This window comes from Euprymna scolopes, chromosome 42 (assembly GCF_053919585.1).
Source record: "Euprymna scolopes isolate OS-2025 chromosome 42, ASM5391958v1, whole genome shotgun sequence".
NCBI classification, from domain to species: Eukaryota; Metazoa; Mollusca; class Cephalopoda; order Sepiida; family Sepiolidae; genus Euprymna; species Euprymna scolopes.
In genome coordinates this window covers 32,897,874-32,918,613 of record NC_136523.1, presented here as the reverse complement: position 1 = coordinate 32,918,613, position 20,740 = coordinate 32,897,874, and the positions used below count along the sequence as shown (strand labels likewise).

Genomic DNA, 20,740 nt, shown 5'->3' with positions numbered 1-20,740 from the left:
ACTTGCTTCCCCATGGAAGCAAATTAGACATAAGTTCGTTTTTAATGTAGAGGAAAAGCAGCTCCCCCAAAAATGGGAGCACTCATATAGCATCCAAATAAATAGTAATTGTCTCAGTATGAAGGGTTTCCCCTACATTGACCAACGACCAATTACAGAACAGATACTACCTAGCTGGAAGGCGAGGCGTTTGCAAGTTTGCATTCAATTAGTTTCGCTTTATTTATATGAAAAAGACAAACAAACGCTCGAAACAAGGAAATTTTTTAAAACACGATAAAATAAAAAATAAAAAAAAAAGAAAGAAGATAGAGACGATGTCCGTTTGCAAATCTGAGATATTATAATCTGGGAAGTATAAGAAAACTTCTTCCGGAATCTAACCGACGCAAAAACCCCGACCCAAAAAAACTTCCGTGGACATACACAAACGTACACACCCATTTTACTATTTATATATTAGACTAGCCTGGGTGCTCGGCGTTGCCCGGATGTTTGGAGGTGTGTGTTGAGCAAAAGGAAAAAAAAAAAAAAAAGAAAGTGGTAGTCTTTGCTGTTGTGTCCATCGCAAAACCAGGAGTAACGAATCAAAATTAAGGCTAGTCAATCGAAAAGAGTGGATGACTTTTGAAAATATCTGCGAAAAAAAGGTGACCCCTCCTTGTAGAAAAATGCCCCATTGAGGATGAAGGAATTAATGTTTTTGGCCAATTTTTCGATATTTGTCGTCCAAAAGTTTGAAGTTTCAAATGATACCGGTTTCGCTACGTTCCGACACGTCTTTCAAAAGTTTTAGGCAGACATACAAATATACATACATACATACATTTAAACAGATTTTTGCTCTTTATATGATAGATTATTGGAATCGTTTGAGATGAGTAATTTGCAGATTTATTTGCAGATTGTTATCCTCATCTTTGTTTAATGACGTTTCAGTCAACTATTCTGGCCTTCTTCCGAGCCCATAGTACAGTGGATAGAGATGTTGAGTCTGAGCATTGTTTGAAGATAGCGGTTTCAATCCTACCCAAGAGCTGGCCAAAGGATTAGTTGGCTAAAATGTGAGGAGCCGAAAACAACTATGGAAGGCAGTAATTACTAGGGATACAGTTAAGCGACTCAGCATTCCTATCCCATTGCGGTTTTTAAAAAAATAATCCAAATAAAATTTTATTTTCAAAATTTTTTTAAAATAATCAAAATAAAATTTGATTTTCAAAAATTTTAAATAATAATCAAAATAAAATTTTGATTTTCAAAATTTTTTAAAAATAATCAAAATAAAATTTGATTTTCAAATTTTTTAAAAAAATAATCAAAAATATTTCTAAATTAAAAACAAAAAATTTAAAATAATCAAAAAATTTTGGATCTAAAAAATTTTTAAAAGATAATCAAAAATATTTTTGATTTAAAAAATTTTAAAAAAAAAAAAACAATTGAAAAGATTATGAATTTTTTATATTTAAAACAAAAAATTTAAAAGAAAATCAAAAAAATTTTAATTTAAAAAAGCTTGAAAAGGTAATAAAAATGTTTTTATTCAAAACAAAATTTGAAAGAAAATCAAAAATTTTGGATTTTAAAAAATTTTGAAAGATAATAAAAAATTTTATTTTAAAATCAATTTAAATGATGATTTAGAAAAATTGGGGAATAAAATAAAATAAAATTTAATAAATAATTCTTTACAATTGTCTAAAAAGTAATTGTAAAAAATATTTTTAATTTTTTTTATTTTGATAAAATTTCACCTGCAATCTCAAAAACAAACGATGCTGAATGCGGAGAGAAAAGATGTGGAGGTACATGAAAGACGAAAGAGAACACACAATGAAATAAATCTAAAAAAAACAATGGGTATTTATGTTTTTATTAAGTGCCATGCGAGAGGGGGGAGCCACGACCCCCTTCCGTGAGACACACAGATACAAAGGTTAATGGCTTTAATCCTCCTTGGGGCGAAAGACAATTCCACATAAACATAAAGGCGAAGGAGGGAATTTAAAAAAAAAAAAAAATTTTTAAATGATTTTATTTTTTTATATATATATATATATATATATTTTTTTTTTATTGTCATTTTTTTGGGGGGAGGGGGGTTATACAGTTGCAGATGAAAAGAGAAGAATTAAATTGAAGGGAAAGAGGGGTAGAGTTGGGATTAGGGGTTCCCTGTGGGATTTCAGGAATAGAAAAAAAATTTTTTTTTGGTAGGGGTGTGGTTACGTGGTTTGGGGTAGGGATCCAAATATAAAAAAAAAATATTGCGGGAGTGGAGTTAGGTTTAGGTTTGGGAGGGATAAGAGCCCAATTTTAATGTTTTTTTTTTGGCTGGGGAGGGGGGGAGGAGCTTGTGAGTTTTATGCTGGGATGCGCGCCAAGAAGAATCTTAGTCTCGGAACGGTTTCTGTAGAAGAGACAGGTAACACAGTCTTGCGTCCAGCATTTTTGAATACTCATGAAACCAAGAAAAAAAAAAAAGAAATAGGCGCAGAGGCAGGAAGGAAGATATTATTCCATAGAAAAAGGGACGTAGGAGCAGCAGGGAAATAAAATAAAGTTGTGGTGGTCGCGTAGAGCAGCAAGAAAAGAACTATGAGGGAGGAGGAAGAGAGAGGTCCGATCCTCACTTATTTGGTTGGGGAGGGGGCTGATGATGGTGCCGCTGGTACTGTTGATGTCCTCAGGCCTCAAGAAGTAGCAGCAGAATCATCCTTACTGGTGCTTTTACGAGCTTGGCGGACTGAAAAACAAAAGAAAAAAAAAACAATTCAGAATGTCTTTGGTGAAATTATCGTCCAGCGCTTGTGCATTATAATAAAAAAAAAAAAAGAAAATGCATTTTAAATAAAAATTGTTGTAGTCTCATACGGCCACTTCCGTACGATAAACTGAGTTATCTCCCTTGTAATAAACTAATTAAAAGAGAATGACCTGAAACCAAACCTCTGAATCACTAAAGTAAAAAAAAAAATAAATAAAAACGGTGCTTGTATAATAGAATGTGATTTTTACGTAAAAACATTACGTACTTTTGTTATAGAAGACGTTCTCATTCTGTTCTTCCTCTCGCCTGTCGTCTTCATCAAAATGGTAAACAAATAAAAGAAATACTTTAAACTCACTTTTCTTTGAGAGACACTTATTTCCTGTCTGAGCTTTCCATTTTACACAAATTTTCACAGAGAATTCATTGTCGTCTGCTGCTGTTCATGCCGTCATGTCTCCACCACTCCACTCTCTCTCTTCCTGCTGCTGCTGCTGCTATCTCCGCGTGATGTCACCAAGTCCTGCTACATCCTACTGCTCTTATTTTTATTTCACTGCAGCTACTGCTGTCTAAGCAACGTCGCAGCTCATTATGGTACAGTATGACACTAAGAAAATGGTGTTCTAAGCCACAGAAGCTTGGTCGAACATTGGTCGAATTGGTAGGAAGTGGAGGCGAAATCCTTCTAGATTGAGGCAATTTTTATTTTTGTTCCTATCCAGAGTGCCCCTTTTCGGGGAGCTGGATTTTCCCCACATTAAAAACCAACCTTGTGCCTAACTCTGCCCATGCGGGGAGGCAAATAAATAAGAACGTCTACAAAGACTTTGTGTCGCAAATGGAATCAGTTGTACAAGATTATTCAAGATTTTCTTTTTCGTTTCTTCCAGGGATACCATTTTAAATGGGTAACCATTTGGTAAGATTAGGTTGTAATCCTCTCGTAATATTCTTTATCATCCAAGTGAATCTGTTTCAAGACCTGGAAGAAAAGAGTACACACAGGCAAAGTGTTTGTAACATTCTCATTTCATTCTTCCTCTCGTCTGTCGACCCCTCCTACTACACCTCGTTATTTCCCTGCAGCTACTGCTGTCTACGCGACGTTGCCGCACATTATGCTACACTCGCGTGCCTCATATAAGTAAAAATTCCAAAAAATAATCAAAAATGATTTTTGCAAGTAAAAATAACATTTATCGAATAATGCAGCTTTAGCGTTTCTTTTTGTTGTGGACAATTTCATATGACAAACTGATTTACCTCCCTTATTTTCAGTTAAATTTCACAATTGCAAATTAGAAAATGGCCGATTGCTAACAGTGTCTTATTTTATAATATTGATTTCCTCTGAACTGAACCTGCTACCTCAACTGTTCTACATCTACTTAACCCATGAACTTTTATCCTTACTCTTCTGCGCACATCTCCCCATGATTTAATCTTCCTCTGAGGTCATCAGATCTAAGTCGGTTTTCAAGACTTACATTACACATCGATTGTATCATTCTCACATCGTCTCTCTGCCTGATAGACTCTTCCATTGGTCAACAGTGGTAAAGCTCTACTGGTTAGTTATGACAAAAGTTCTTTGAATTTGCTCCATCCATTCTAAACATTTACGATCACACTTACTTCCAGACTTTTTAGGCATTTTATTGATAGTACACAAAACTCTAGTCTCCTTCAAAGTAATCTCCCCCGGTTGCAATGCGCTTGTTGTACCGTTTGTTTGTTTGTTTTAATACGTATGAGTAATACACGCCGCATGTGTGACGTGGTTAGGGTTAGGGGCGTGGCTAATTAAAATGTACATCATTTAAAAAAGATACATGTAAAGTTCACAAAAACGCGTTCAACATATGAGTGCCTTTTATCTAAAAACTAACTAAATATAGCCCAAATTATCCCCACTTACGCCCAGTATCTCTGTTCCAAAATTCATAATGATCGGTTAATTAGTTTTAAAATGAACCCAATGCATAGAAATATATGCGCATATATACAGACCAAACTTGATATATGAGGTCCCTTCAATAAGTTTCCAGACTTTTTTCATATATGCATTTTATTGATAGCACACATATAAAACTCTAGTCTCCTTCGAAGTAATCTCCTCCGGCTGCAATGCACTTGTACCATTCCAACAACTTCTGGAAGGCCCCATGGAAGTCCTCTTGTGCAAACGTGTCAATAACCCTCGTCACAGCCTCTTTCATCTCCTCAATTGTCTCATAACGACAGCCTCTAAGGTTTTCCTTGAGCTTAGCGAATAAGCAGGGAGCAAGGTCTGGATGATATGAAGAGTGAGAAAACGTCTTTATGTCTATCTTGGAAGTCACAGGAAGCAAGGTCTGGACTATAGGGAGGGTGAGGAACTGTGTTGATGCCCATCTGGGTCAAATAGTCTGTGACAAGGATGAAGTTGTGGACTGAATCCTTGGGAAAATTTTGCGCAAACTTTCTGCATCTTCATAATTGCGTGTACAGTTCCCACACTGACATCAAACTGTGCACTTACTGTCTCTATAGACACACGACGATCCTTATCCATGAAATTATCTTTTTGATCAATCGATTCTGGTGTTCTAGCTCCCTTACTCCTCTCACATCTCATCATTCCTCACAGACTCCCTTCCTTCCTTGAATCTCTTATGTCACTCAAAAAAAATGATGCTTAATTCATGCAAGATAGTCCAAAAGCAGTTTGAAGCATTCCATACATTCCTGTGACATTTTTTCCAAGTTTAAAACAGAATTTTATTGCATATCGTTCTTCTAAAGTGTCCTCACGTTCAGGTTGCATTTTTGATATTCATCAACTGTGACAATCAGGCTTTAGTAGGGTGTATTTCAATACCTGCTGTAGCTTTTCATTTGAACCTGAAATCATAAAAATTGGTCAGTCATCTCATGAGATGTATAGCAATAACATACTAAATTTTCAAGAGTCTACGACAATTTTACATGCTTGTATAAAAAAAGTCTGGAAACTTATTGAAGGCATCTCGTAATGACGTGTCATGTCGAAAGTAGTATAAACTCCAAAAATTACAAAAAATTTCACACTGAATATCATGTTTGTACGAACAAACATGATATTCAGTGTGAAATACAACAACGTAAACTTTCTGAAACATCTTATCATGAGGAGAGATGATTTAAAAAAATAAAATAATTTTTTTAAGTAAATTAAAAAAGAAAAAGCCAACTCGGAAATTTCCAAATCCTTTCAAAAAAAAATTTCATGATTTTAAATTAGAAAATGGTAGATCGCTAACAACGAGAGGATTTTAAACAATAAAAAAATAAAAAATAAAAAATAAATAAGCCAACTCGGAAATTTCCGAACCCTTACTCTGATCATTGTTCTTTTGGATTTTCTCCTGTACTCGGACACGGGCGTCAGGATATTCAAACCAGATTCCAAATCGAAGGATCGTATCGTTATCTTCGATGAGTTTAGTGATTGCCATTTCTACTTGGTTTCCAAGAACGGATGGTTTCTGGAAGAAAGAGAAACATACGGTTACAATATTTTTGGTATAGTCGTGAGGGCATAGTTATAAAAAAATTGGAAGGTTCTATTTATAAATAGGGGTGATAAGAACTAGCCAATCAGATGGAACCATACTTTGCTACCAACTAATCAGTTATTTTCATGGCAAGTGCTCGTCTGAGCTCCAATCTATGGCCCCCTCCTTGCCAAACTTTCACGAAAAACACTCGTCTAGCCAAAACCACTATCAATAATTTCCCACACTCTTTATCTGTGACTAAACCTAAACGTAGATTCCATGAACAAAGCTTTTTTTCTTAGAACTGCACGCCTGTGGAATTCTCTTCTAATTGCCTGCTTTCCAGCTGACTACAATTTGATTAAATTCAAGTCCAATGTAAACAAGTTCTTGATGAACTGTCCCCTTAAGTAATCCAATTTACAAAATTTCCACTACTTATGCTATAATTATATACTATTATACTTATTGCTCTATATAATCCCATTGACTAATGTATATTCATTAACCCTTATCCTCAAGTGGCCTCTGGACCTTGATAAGAGGTGACTCCTTTGTCAAAAAAAAAAAACAAAAAAAAAACGGAATCACTTCATAAAATATATCGATACATAAAAAAAAAACAAAAAAAAAAACGTCCGATTCTCACCTGATTATCAACGCGAAATTCTTTGAGGGCCTTATGACTGCTGACCCCACGAAGGATTTCAACAATGGACTCCCCACTGATGAAATTCGATTCAATATTTAAGATTTGCAAAGTCTTATTTTCTTTAATGGCTTCAGCTATCGCCTGAAAAACAACAACAAAAAAACTTCATTACATTGCTCTGGGTTAAAAAGAAAAGAAAACGTATGTTTAAATGAATAGAAATATATTGTACAGTGGAATGAAAATTAATGTTTTTTTTGTTTTTTTCTTTACTGTTTTGTTGGTTCTGTTAAATAATTGCATTTGGTCATGATTGCCAAATGTGATGTCATGAGATTTCCAGTAGTGTTAACCCCCCCCCCCCCAAATATGGTGTATTATTTTGGCAATTTTTTTTTTATACAAATAATTTGTTTTTGCTTTTTTTTATACAAATAATTTTTCTGAGTTTTGGAATAACAAATAATACGAATGTTACAAATATTCACCAACAAATAAAATCAGAACTTTTATAAATGGATTTGAAATATATTACACGTTTACAATTTACCATCTTGAAGAAACAAAAAAAAAGATAAATCAACAATAATTCAAACTTGCGAGATTTTTGTTGCAATGCGCACATATTCCCATAATTCGCTTTAAAAATAATTTTCATTATAAAAAAATAAAACTACTAATTTACATGATTTTTGGAATATGATATTTTTTATTTCATCACAGATACATACATTTTACAGATTTTTCTTTATTTTTATTTTTTAAATGTAGGAGGAATTCTGGATAATAATGCCATTTACATAAAATAAAATATTTTGATTAGTTTTCGAGTTTGAGATATTAAGTCTGTTTCTGTTTTTAAGATGGTTTTCAAAATAGTGTACAAGACGGCTGCTTTTTCGTTAATTGTAAAATTTGATTTTCTTGTTTCAAAATAAAACTGCTTGATCAATTTACATGACTTTTGGAACATGTCTTCCTTTTGTCATGCTTAAATGTGTTATTATATGGATGATTTTAATATATAATAATAGATAATGATTTACCTTGGCCACGAAATCTGTGGCATCAACGCTGGCAATTTCCAAAATCTCTAAATGTGTGTTTGTCTTGAGCGTGTCAACAATTTCAATCAGCTTCTCTTTTGGAATGCCCTGACAAAAGAAAAAAAAAATCATGCAAGACCATATATTTTGGCAAGAGATGGGTTTTACGAAATATCGATTGTTTTGGAATTATTTATTTCAAAATTTTATTTGATTTTTTTTGTATTGTATATTAGGCCAGTGCAAAAATTTTATGACAATTTAAAAGGAAAACCTGCAAGTGATAAGAATGAATCAGAGAGAAAGAAGGTTAAATAAAGACCTGGCCAGAAATAGGTTACTATTGAAACTTTAATTATTTAATTTCAAAAATATATAAGTTGGTTCTTGTACAGTGTATAATGAGATTTCAAAAAAATGTATTTTATGTAGAAAAAAATTATCATGTACTTACTTGTCATGTCGAAACTAGTAACAATTTTTAAAATTACAAAAAATGATCCAGTAGATTTGCTAGAACTGTTTTTACTCCTCAGCCTAATGTTCACAGGGAACACGAGTTGGAACAATTACATTGAGAGCATTGCCGGAACCGCTGCAAAGAAGGTAGCTTCTCTCTACCATGTTAGAAAACTCTTTACGATAAGGCCAACATTCACTCATGTATGGAGTATTGTTGCCATATTTGAGCTGGTGCATCTGCTACTAGTCTCTCGCTCCTAGACAAGGTTCAAAAAAGAGTTGCCAACCTGATAGGTCCTGAACTGTCATCTAAGCTTCAGCCTCTGTCCCATCGACGAAATGTTGCATCCCACTGCCTGTTCTACAAGTATTTTAATGGTGAATGTTGCGACAAACTGCAAGCACTTGTACTCCCTCGACGTAAAAAAAAACAAGCAGCTAAATCCCACCCCTTCACGGTAGAGATCCCTAGATGTAAGAAGGCCTTCTACTCCAGTAGTTTATTCCTCAGAACTGTTAGACTTTAGAACTCCCTTCCAGATCCCTGCATCCCCAACTGTACTGACATGCAGAAGTTCAAGTGTAGTGTGAACAGATATCTTGCTGCTCAACTCCCTAGATAGTATCCCTGTAGCTTATGTCCCTGATAGTAGCCCCCCACATCAAAATGGCAATGTGGCTTGTTGTTTGGGGTGAAAATATAATAAAAAAAAAAAAGAAGAAAGAAAATATTAGCAGTCTATCATTTTCTATTTTGAAATGGCAAATTACAATTATTTTGTCAAAATCATAGACTGTAGTTAAATTTTAAGCACTCTTCAACAATAACAAGTACAATGAAACTGTGATTTACTAATTTCAACATAACATTTAAGTACATAATAGTGTTTTTATTTTACGTGTAATGTAACGTGTAATGTAACGTGTAATGTAACGTGTAACGTAATGTGGGTGCTTGTTTAGTATGAGGTTTCAAATAAATGTATTTTAGGTAAAAAAAAAACAAAAAAGAAACACTATTATGTATTTACACGTTATTATAACATAGCGCGTGGGAAAATATCAGCAGGAGCTGCGAGATAACCGGCTTGTGAGGATATTAGCAGTAGTAGCTGAAAAAAAGCACATATGCAAATTAGAGAGTGTCCGCGAGCTGGCGTGACTAGAAAAAGCAAAAAGGGCACTACATAGTCAGAGAAGAAAAAGTGCGGTTGAAAAAGATGAACATGTAAAGTTAAAGACGAGAAATGGCTGCCTACGGCCGGCGTGTAGTGAAGCAGAAAGAAAAACGTCACCAGGTGAGATGGACATGTGGCAGCAAGAAACTTTTAAGCTGGCGTCAAGATGAGGAGAAAGAAAACCGCAGTAAACGACTTGTGTTAAAAAAGAAAGAAAATTAGTCAGATTTATTTATTTTTGCTTGTTTATTTCTTTTCAACGATGCCAGACAGCAAGGGAGTCCGAAAGAGGTTTAAGCTGTAACAAACACAGTTCGAACATGACGATCATGTTACATTATGTCAAAATTAGTATCAGTTCCAAAAATGATGAAAATTGATTGAGTAGAAGATTTGCTAAAACCTTTTTTTTTTTCTTTTTTTTTTTTTAAAATAACAGACTACTAATATCTGTTTTCTTTTCATTAAAAATAAAAACATATTAGTGGTCCGTTATTTTCAATTTTGAAATCGCAGATTACAATTATTTTGTCAGCATCATAAATTGCAGTTATTTCCCCTGGATTTTAAAAACTCTTCAACATTAACAAATTATGATAAATTGGCTTACTAAACTTACATTTTGAGTTTTCTTTTAACAATGCTTTTCACAGAGAGAACATATCCATATATAACTCTTGTGCACAACCACACATATCTCCTAACTTGAACATTTGTAAATCACCGTTGATGACACCAAACAAGCCTTATTTTTGTCCTAAGTGGCATCATGCCACGAGGGATAAATAAGATTTTTAAAAAACTGTGTCAATCCCGATGATGACTCAAAAACTACTTTGGTTTATAAACAAATAAATTTTTGTTTATTTAAAAAAAAAAAAAAAATTCCAAAAATTTATTTTAAGTTATAATTATTTTCTAAATCAACGTAGAACCTCGTCAGTACTAAATGGCTGACCATTTGGGACTTCTAAGTGCTGTATGTACTCTCCGCTTATTTTGGCATTGTTTCCAGTTGTCCTGAATTCCCACTTGCCACTGAACTCAAACAATACCAATTCAGGAGAGGTGTGGTTGGCGATTGCGCAATCCTTGCCTCACAGTTACACACGCAGTTGCTCATACAAGGTTATCCTTTGTATTTCGAGACTGAACGGAGGTATCATCGATTTTTCTACTCAACCATTTTTCACAATTTTTTGTAATTCTTACTAATTTCGACATGCCAAGTAAGTACGTGGTAGTGATTTTATATTAAATACAATTATACTACACAAGTACCTTTTTTTTTTGCTTACTTACCTTAATGTTATTTAGATTCAGATGTTTTAGTTTCGGGTCGTTCTCTTTTAATTGTTTTAAGCTTGCTTCATAATCGGTCGTGTTCGGGGCTTGCGTTTCAAAAACTTTCAAATCTTCATGTTTTGCAATGCCTGAGATTGAAAAAAAAAAAAAAAAAAAAAAAGGAAGTGTTATTATGTTTATGATTTTGGCACTTCTACACTATCAGAACAAAATTTTGTAGTCGATAAATGGATAAATTTCAGATAAAAGACAATGGTTTCAACTGATTTTTTTGTCAATTCTAATAAATTACAATGGTAGCTTCCAAATTATGCAGTCGGAATTACATGAATATTACTGAATTATTAAAAAAAAAAAAAACTTTAATCGTGTTAGAACGTGAGAACTTGCGGTCATCTGATTTAAAGCGAAACAAAAAAATTAACTTTTTTTTTTTAACTCTCTTGTCTCTTACATAAGCAAATACAATAGTTTTCTTCAAATTTTATTTTCTTTAATAAATAATTTTCTACCTTATTGATTTTCATAATTTTTTGGAGATAATCATCTTAAAAATATGAGGAATATGTGGATACCATTGTTTTCATGTGAAATTCAGTTTTACGATTTCTGAAATTTCATTCTGATAGTTTAGAAGTGCCATGATTTTTTAAGATTGATTATAGATTCTTCGGATTACTGCTTGCAAGGGCCCATAGCATAGTGGATGGCTCGGTTTCACTTGAAATTCAAGATTTCAATTTTTTTTATTTCTGCATTTATAACAAAGAAGCGCCTTTATTTTTATTAATCCTGTTAAATAGTGCAAAAGAAATATATTTTATAAGAGTTATTCCATGAAGATTCACCGAGTTTCACGGAAAGATTCCAGAGTTAAATAATATAAACCTGAAGTATGTAATATATCCAAAAATTACAAAGTATGTAATATATCCAAAAATTACAAAGTATGTAATATATCCAAAAATTACAAAGTATGTAATATATCCAAAAATTACAAAGTATGTAATATATCCAAAAATTACAAAGTATGTAATATATCCAAAAATTACGAAGTATGTAATATATCCAAAAATTACGAAGTATGTAATATATCCAAAAATTACGAAGTATGTAATATATTAAAAAATTATGAAGTATGTAATATATTAAAAAATTATGAAGTATGTAATATATTAAAAAATTATGAAGTATGTAATATATTAAAAAATTATGAAGTATGTAATATATTAAAAAATTATGAAGTATGTAATATATCCAAAAATTATGAAGTATGTAATATATCCAAAAATTATGAAGTATGTAATATATCCAAAAATTATGAAGTATGTAATATATCCAAAAATTATGAAGTATGTAATATATCCAAAAATTATGAAGTATGTAATATATCCAAAAATTACGAAGTATGTAATATATCCAAAAATTAAAAAATTATGAAGTATGTAATATATCCAAAAATTACGAAGTATGTAATATATCCAAAAATTAAAAAATTATGAAGTATGTAATATATCCAAAAATTACGAAAATTCATCGAGTAGAACAATTGCTTTTGCGAAAAAAAAACAAACAAAAAAACATCACTCATAAACAACAAATATTGCAGCTATGACACAAGTAATCTAAAATATTCCTCTCAGGGTTATGTCCCTTGCGTTTAGACTTCTACCATCTATTTTATAACATCTAAAAAATGTGAGTCTGCCCAATTTTCCGTAAAATTACTTTTAACTATACACTACACTCTATGGCAGGCACGACAGGAAGACGAATGAACACATTTGTAAAGAAATGGCAGAAACACGAGAGGACGACCTCCAATCTGTAGTGGAATGGGGACAAAAATGGTTGGTTACATTCAATGCAACCAAGACTAAACTAGTTTCATTCAATAATTACAAGAAACCCTCTCTACCACCTATAGCAATGGCCAACGACTCTTTATCTGAGAGTACATCTTTCAAACTCCTTGGCATAACGTTCACAGGAAACATGAGTTGGAACAATTACATTGAAGACATTGCCAGGGCCGCTGCAAGAAAGGTGGGCTCTCTCTACCGTGCTAGACAACTACTAACACCCGAAAGTATCCTGTACTTCTATAAGGCCACCATTCGCCCATGTATGGAGTATTGTTGTCACATTTGGGCTGGTGCATCTGCTACTAGTCTCTCGCTCCTTGACAAGGTTCAAAAGAGAGTCGCAAACCTGATAGGCCCTGAACTGGCATCTAAGCTTCAGCCTCTGTCCCATCGACGAAATGTTGCATCTCTCTGCCTGTTCTACAAGTATTTTAGTGGTGAATGCTCTGACAAACTGCAATCACTTGTGCCCCCACGACGTGAGCACCCTCGACAAACCCGACAGGCTGCTAAATCCCACCCCCACACTGTAGAGATCCCTAGATGTAACAGATCTTTCTACTCCAATAGTTTCTTCCACAGAACCGCTAGACTTTGGAATTCCATTCCAGGTCCCTGCTTCCCCAACAGTACTGACGTGCAGAAGTTCAAGTGTAACATGAACCGACATCTTGCTACCCAAATCCCTACATAGTACGCCAGTAGTTGTTGCCCCTGATAGTAGCCCCCTACACCAAAGTGGCAATTTGCCTTGTTTGGGGTGAAAATGTAATAAAAAAAAAAATAAAATAAATTTCTACCCGATTTTTTGGAATTTTTGGATATACTACTTTTTTCGACATGACAAGTAAGCACATAATATTGTTTTGCTTAAAATGACATTTTTAAAAATCGATTTGTCGGCTGTATCTTAACAAGCATCAAAATATTATAAGAGTTATTTCCCTTGAAGATGAATAATTTTTCACAAGAAATTAAGGTGCTTGTGCAGTGTATCATCATTATCATCTTGCTCGTTAGTTGGTTATTTTTGTTTTACGGCATATCAACCCTTTTCAGGTTATTTAATGCCGAATCCAGTGAGTTGTTTTTTTCCCCCCCAGATCGGTTTCTATTTAACCCATAGTTGGGACCCTAACAGATACTACCACTCTGGGTCAGAGTGGACCTGGGAGCAATGGTAATTAAAGGGTTGCTTCACACTCTCCAAAGCCTGCAAGCTGGGGCCTCACCACTGGATATAGTTTAAGGTCGTATCCAGGACCTTATCATCTTGCAGCCTCAGCCAAGATTGAACTCACTACACCCTTCCAGTATTCCCTATCTGTCATAGCACCCAAAAGATCTTTCTTGGAGATAAATGCATTTTGATTGTGATATGATGGGTTCTTCTACAGTACAAATGATGAAACAAGTTCATCTGTGGCACGTGCACAATGCCCAGCAAACTGAACACGTCTCTTGCAAACTGAGGTCGATACTCTCAGTAAGTCTCCATATATCATTTTTAGAGTTGGGTGGTTTCGCCATGAGAGATTGAGCACTCTTCTCAAAAGACGTGTGTAGCATCCATCCAAACGACACTGTTGTTTGCTGAGCGGGATTTCAAAACCAATGCATCTTAGGTAAAACACTACTACATACTCAGTGTCATATGGAAATTAGTAACAATTCCAAAAATTATGAAAAATGACCCAGTAGAAAAATAATTACAAGTAAAAATAGAACTTATCAAATTATCGAGCGTTAGTGTATGTTTTAATGGGGAAGAGTTGTGCGACCAATTCTGTATAACAAACTGAATTATCTCCCTTGTTTTTAAAATCTGCCATAAAAAAATCAAAATATCCGACGGCTATGAATTTTTGTGAGAATTAGATTGAACACTCTTCATCTGTGCCTAAACCTAAACTTAGATTCCATGAACAAAGTTTCTTTCTTAGAACTGCACTCTTGTCGAACTCGCTTCCGTTTCCCTGCTTTTCAGACGAGTACAATTCAAAAATTACAAAAAAAAACGATAAGGCACAAAAATAATTATTAATGAAAAAAGAAATTTGTTAAAAGAAAGCAAAATCACTACATTATACTTACTAAAAAAAAAAAAAAAAAAAAAAAAAAGAAACAAGTCGACAAGGGAGATAATTCTGTTACTCACGTCACATGACAAACACGATTCAAAATGTCGGACAAAATTTTAAAAATATACAAACTTTATCGAAAAGAGTTTTTCATCAATAATTATTTTTCTAACTTATCGTTTTCCATAATTTTTGGATATGTTACTATTTGTGGCATAACAATTATGTAGGTACCATTTGTTTTTAATTGAAATTCAATTTTTTTTTTTTGTTTGTATAATAGCACTCATGATTTTTGGAATATTAGGACTGACTTTCAAATGGAAGACTTATATCCAACTTGTCGTAATACTGCAATAATAAATTTCCAACAACAATTCAGGATGCTGGACTACTGTATCGTCTTCTATATAAATCTCTACCACCCTTTCTCTACATGAAGCTTGTTTTAGTTTTTTGTACAAATTGAATAGAAATTGAATTACCCTTTTTTTTTTTTTGCTGTCTCTCGTTGTCAATATAGAAAGAGAAATTCAATAAAAAGTCAGAAATTGAATATTTTTGATCGATTCCAAATCTTTAAAATGAGGAGTTTAGAGTAAGCAAATTTTATTCTAGGAAGTGAGTGTTCGGTTTTTAAAACCAAGTCGATAATTGTTAGAAGTGGAGGGAGGGGGTGGCTGCTTCCGGAGTTTGATCTTCTGACAACTGAATACTAACCTTTAAAACCTCCGACAATCTCTTTGTCTTCAATGGAAGCGTTGTACTGCACCTGGTTGAGCATTCCATGGAAACCCAAAACAGCTGAAGAAAGAAACAATAAATGACAGTCAGTAATTTAGAAATTGGGAGAGAGAGGGGAGGGGAGATACGTTTTATTTTTATTACCATATTTTTCTGTTAAGTTACATTATTGTTTGGCCGTCTGTAGCGTCCTCAGACTTTTACAGAAACAGGTTTCTGTAAAAGTCTGAGGACGCTACAGACAGCCAAAAAACAGCCGTGTAGCCGAAACAATAATGTAACTTAATAGAAAAATATGGTAATAAAAAATAAAACGCATATTTGCTCTACAACAGTATTGAGCACTTTCTTCAGTTTTTATTAATTTACCATCTCCACTAAATATATATATATATATAGAATAATGGGGAGAGAAAAGGAGAAGAGAGGAAAAAAAGAAAAATAAGATAGCAGAGAGAGAGAGAGAAAAGAAAATAAGAGAAAAAGAAAAAGTGAAAGAGAGAAAAGGGAATAAAAAAAGAGGGAGAAAAAGAAAATGAAAGAGATGAAATGGCGGAGGGAGAAAAAAGAATAAGAAGTGAGAAAAAGAAAGAATGAAAGAAGGAAAAGAGAGACAAAGAGGGGGAAGAAAAGAGAAAAGGAATAAAAAGTGAAAAGAAAAGAAAAGAAATATGGGAGAGAAAAGAAAGAAAGAGAAAAACAAAGGTGAAAGAGAAAGGAGAATAAGAGAAAAAGAAGAGAGAGAAGAGTGAAATAAAGAGAGAGAGAGAAGAGAAGAAAAAAATAAAGAGTGTGGGAAAAGAGTTAGGAGAAAGAAAAAGAGAAATAGAGAGAGATAAGAAAAGACACTGCCTCGACCCTTAACAGATAGAAAAAAGACAAGGGAAAGAAAAAAGTAAAAGGGAAAAAAAGAAAAGAGAAAAAAGAGAAAAGACAAAGAGAAGAAAGAAGGAAGAGAGAGAAAAAAAGAGATAAAAAGCAAAGAAAGGAGCGATGGGAAAGAAAAAGAAAGAGAAATGAAAAAAAGAAAGATGATGATAATGGCGCTTCAACCCTTACCAGCCAGGTCGACCAATTCTTCTTCCGTAGCTTTCGAAAGAATGTCATCCCACTCAGTTTGTACATCTTCGTCAACAACGCTCTCGATTTTTGGAGGTTCTTTCGGCACAAAAACTTTTCCTAAAAAAAAAAAAAAAAAAAAAAAAAAACATCAACTAAAAAACAAACAAGATTTCGACAAGATTATTAGTTTACAAAGTCGAAAACCTAACAGAACTGCAATTTATTTTGTAAAGTTTATTTGAAAATTCTTGAAAAACCAAAAAATGTTATGAAAATGTTATGAAATCTCTACTATATATAAAAGTCACTTTGTGTGTCTGTATGAGTTTCTTTCCTCGTAGGTTCTGAAACGTCTAAGCCTGTCTTTTGCAAATTTCACAAAAAGTTAATTTTTATATGTCTGGCAGTGTTCTTAGATATGCCTTGTACAGAAATTAATCTAATAAGTATCGAAAATCGAAAAAATCTTAAAAATAACTTTTCGCTAAAGAATGAATTTTACAGGGGAATATTTTACGTTACACTGTGCAAGAAAGATAATAAAATTTTAGCAAATCATTTCTTCTTTAAAAAAAAAAAAAAATCAGATTTATTATAGTCTGAAGATCTAGCTTAGTGGTATAACATTCGACTACAGATTGAATGGTCCCCTGTTCAAGCCTGGATGTACCTTACCATTTTGTTTTATTTTTTTCTTATTAATGAGTTCAATTTACGATAAAAGAGGTACCATTTAAAATTGCCGCAAAACATTTCTTCGATAGCATATTTTAAAACAAAACATTAATCAGAAGCGACTTTTCCAGGGCATTCATCGTCAAGCCCAAATATCAGCTGATGTGATATTGTAAACAAACACAGACGGAATTTGATGAACGACGATATTATTATTATTATTTTTTAATTTTTCTTTCTTTTTTTTTTTTGCAAATTAGTCGACTCAGCAAATTATTCCTCGTAATATATAATAATCAATAGAGGATTAATTCTATAATAATACATACGCAATCTGTGTAAATTAAAATATCATTTTTAAGCGTATTGTATGAGTTGGCAATGCTGGGCTTCCAGCTAGTATTTTATCAAATTAGTAAAATCATTTTTTTGCGAAGAATTTTGGTATAATACACCTTTTTCTAAGAAGATTATTTCTCTTTATTTTGGTGATGGTATTAACCCCAAGATTAAATTGAATAAATGTTAGTTTTAAATTTTTTTTTTACATGGTGGTCACCACTTATCAAGGCCCGGAAGCCACTCGGGGATAAGGGTTATTGCAAGTACAGTACGTTCGTGTGGCGATTTGATGAAGTGTTTACTTAAGGGGGCGGTTCATTAGGAATTTGTTAACGTTGGACTTGAACACATCCAGGTTGTAGTCAGGTGGGAAGCAGGCAGACGGAACAGAGTCCCACAGGCGTGCAGTTCTAAGAAAGAAGCTTTGTTCTTGGAATCCACGTTTTGATTTAGGCACAGATTTATGTATGCATGTTAAATTAACAGATTTTGTAGGGAAGGCATCCCCCCCTCCCCCATCATACTGAAAATTCTCTCACTGCCAAATAAGAAAAAACAGACAATATATTGTGTTGGCCAAAAAGTTCTTTTGTTCTTTTGCTTCTGTTTGTTTATCAAGAACCCAAGCATCAAGTTTAGAGACTTTATGCAATTCATCTTCCACAATAGGTTTGGGAATATGAAGAATAAACGTGTTTCAGTTACTCTTTCTTGCTGGCCGAGCGGGTAACGTGTCAGGTTTTTTGCACACTTTATTTTCCATCTTCGCCTCAAGGCTTCGGGTTCGATCTTAACTACTTATCAAAACTGTTTTTTTTTTTTAAAGCTCCCCCCCCCCCCAACACAAACACCCGGGCAACGATTTTTTTAAAGAAGTTTTAACATTGTTTTTTTTTTTTTCATATAATATTAAAACAGGGCTGTTACTTCGCTTATTCTTTTGTTTTGATCTCCCCCCCCCCCAACACACACACCTCTAAACACCCGGACAATGCCGGGTACACCCTCTACTCTTATTTAAATGCAGCTTTTACTTGTGTAAAGACATTTCTACAGTTCACTGCTGAATTTCACACACACAAAAAAAAAAAAAAAAGAAAAACAAATGGCTGCCTCCATCCGTTCTAATATAGTATAATCCTAAGAGGAAGATAACTCATTAGTACTTCCAGTATCAGGGACAGATAACTCTAGAGTACTATTTTCACACAGGAGTAGATAACTCCTTTTACCTATACAACTTGGTCACTGTCCAGTGTCAAAGCGAGGAGTATCTGTCACTGGAAAAATTTCCTTTTCGGAATCGAGCAAACCATTTCTAGTAGAGTCGTTCTGTAACAACGTCCTCCTTATATGTATGGCATACCTTTATGTTGCTTTGTTTTTCATTTCAAAACCTGAAATTCAAAAATGTAAGAACTCTACTGTTCTACAACTTACTTGAAGATGACATTCCAAAAAACAAAACAGAATTTTTGACCAACCCAATATAAAATTGTGCTTGGAAAAACGTACAAAGCATTTTGATTTGCAGTTTGCAGCAATTAATTTGTTTCCGTTTTTTTTTTTTTTTCTTCTGAAGTCAATTATATGACGTTTCTAAATTTTTGAGATGAGGATTGGTTATTCGTATTATTTGGATTCATCGGATTACTGTTCTCATCTTGAGTGTGATTTTCACAACGTTTCAGTTAATTTAACCTCCGACCTTTTTCAGGTGTATTGTGTCGAACTCTGGAATGTTTGTGTTGAACTCTGCAAATTGGATGAAATTTCATTTACTTCACAGGGGTAACATGCTCTTGTTCTGTCAGCCATGACTGGATAGTGGTCCTTAGTAATTCGCAATTGTATTTTATTTTTTTAGATCGCCCACACTGAGAATTGAACCTTCAACCTTCAGGAGAATATTACTTTTACAATTGATTTTTCCAAGTATTCTAAACCACTGCGCCAAAAGTGATATTCACCTGAAGGTTGCAGGTATAATTCTCAGTGTGGACGATCTAAAAAAAAAAAAATAAATAAAATAAAATAAAAAAATAATAAAATACAACTGCGAATTACTTAGGACCTCTGTCCAGTCGTGGCTGATAGAACAAGAACATGCTAACTCCGTAAAGTAAATAAAGGGTTCCATTCGAAATTGTATTCAGATTCCCAAGTTTGACAGAAACATTCTAGAGTTCGAGAAGATACACCGGAAGAAGGTTGGAGGTTACATCGACCGGAACGTGTTACTATATTTATAAGAGCAAGTGCTCAATATCACGAGTAGATCCGAGCACTTATGGAGGGGGTTTGGAAGGCGCAGGGTCTGACCTTTCTTCTCTCCAGTGTAAGGTTTATGTTCTTCCCAGTCTTTCTCTTCTTGTGCTTTCTTCTCAAGAAAGGCCAGCAGTTTCTTGCGGTTCAACGGCCCAGTCGGAAGTTTGCTCGTTTGATTACGACATCTTTGTGAAGGAGGCAACAGAGAATTCTGAAACACAACAACCACGGTTTTAGATTTCAACATAACAAGACAATCAGTGAAGAGAAAAAAAAAAACTACATAGTACTAGCCAATGAGGAAATTCACTAATTTTTACGTAATGTCTTTCCATTTACTTATAACTGAAAATTTTACGAAGTTAACTGGTGGTTTTCTTCAGATTTCTTTTCTAAAATAAAAACTTTAGATGTGAAATATTTTTACTTTTTATTTTATGTCATTGGATATTGTTTTTTATGATGAATATTAAAAACATTTTAAAAGGTTGAAAGTACAGAGTGAAACGATAAAATGTTTGCACTAGAAAAGATGACATGATTCCATTTCCATTTGATGAAAATCGGTTTCCTTTTTTGTTGCAAACCATCTACTAGTTGGCCAGTTGGGAGAGAGTGATAAGACAACATAATTCCATTTCCGTTTGATGAAAACCAGTTTTTTTTTGTTTTTTTTTCTTTAAATCATCTACTAGTTGGCCAGTTGTATATAAATCCCGAGAGTGATAGGAGTCTTCTATCATGTCTGAAAGTGGCATAATGTTTA

The 20,740-nt window shown here is 33.6% G+C and overlaps 1 protein-coding gene across 2 annotated transcripts in view; it reads right to left on the bottom strand.

Annotated features, from left to right (window-relative positions):
* Positions 1-1,858: 1,858 nt before the first annotated feature.
* The window catches only part of LOC145267001 (tropomodulin-2-like), a 119,225-nt gene continuing 100,343 nt past the window's right edge, over positions 1,859-20,740 (bottom strand). For both annotated transcript variants that reach the window (XM_080122902.1, XM_080122901.1), the window contains 8 exons: positions 20,029-20,185; positions 16,687-16,806; positions 15,604-15,687; positions 10,935-11,065; positions 7,993-8,100; positions 6,944-7,087; positions 6,135-6,282; positions 1,859-2,749 (listed from right to left, as the gene is read on the bottom strand). In XM_080122902.1, the coding sequence (XP_079979028.1) occupies positions 2,697-2,749; positions 6,135-6,282; positions 6,944-7,087; positions 7,993-8,100; positions 10,935-11,065; positions 15,604-15,687; positions 16,687-16,806; positions 20,029-20,185 (945 nt within the window). In that variant the 3' untranslated portion in view covers positions 1,859-2,696. The remainder of the gene's footprint in view (positions 2,750-6,134; positions 6,283-6,943; positions 7,088-7,992; positions 8,101-10,934; positions 11,066-15,603; positions 15,688-16,686; positions 16,807-20,028; positions 20,186-20,740) is intronic.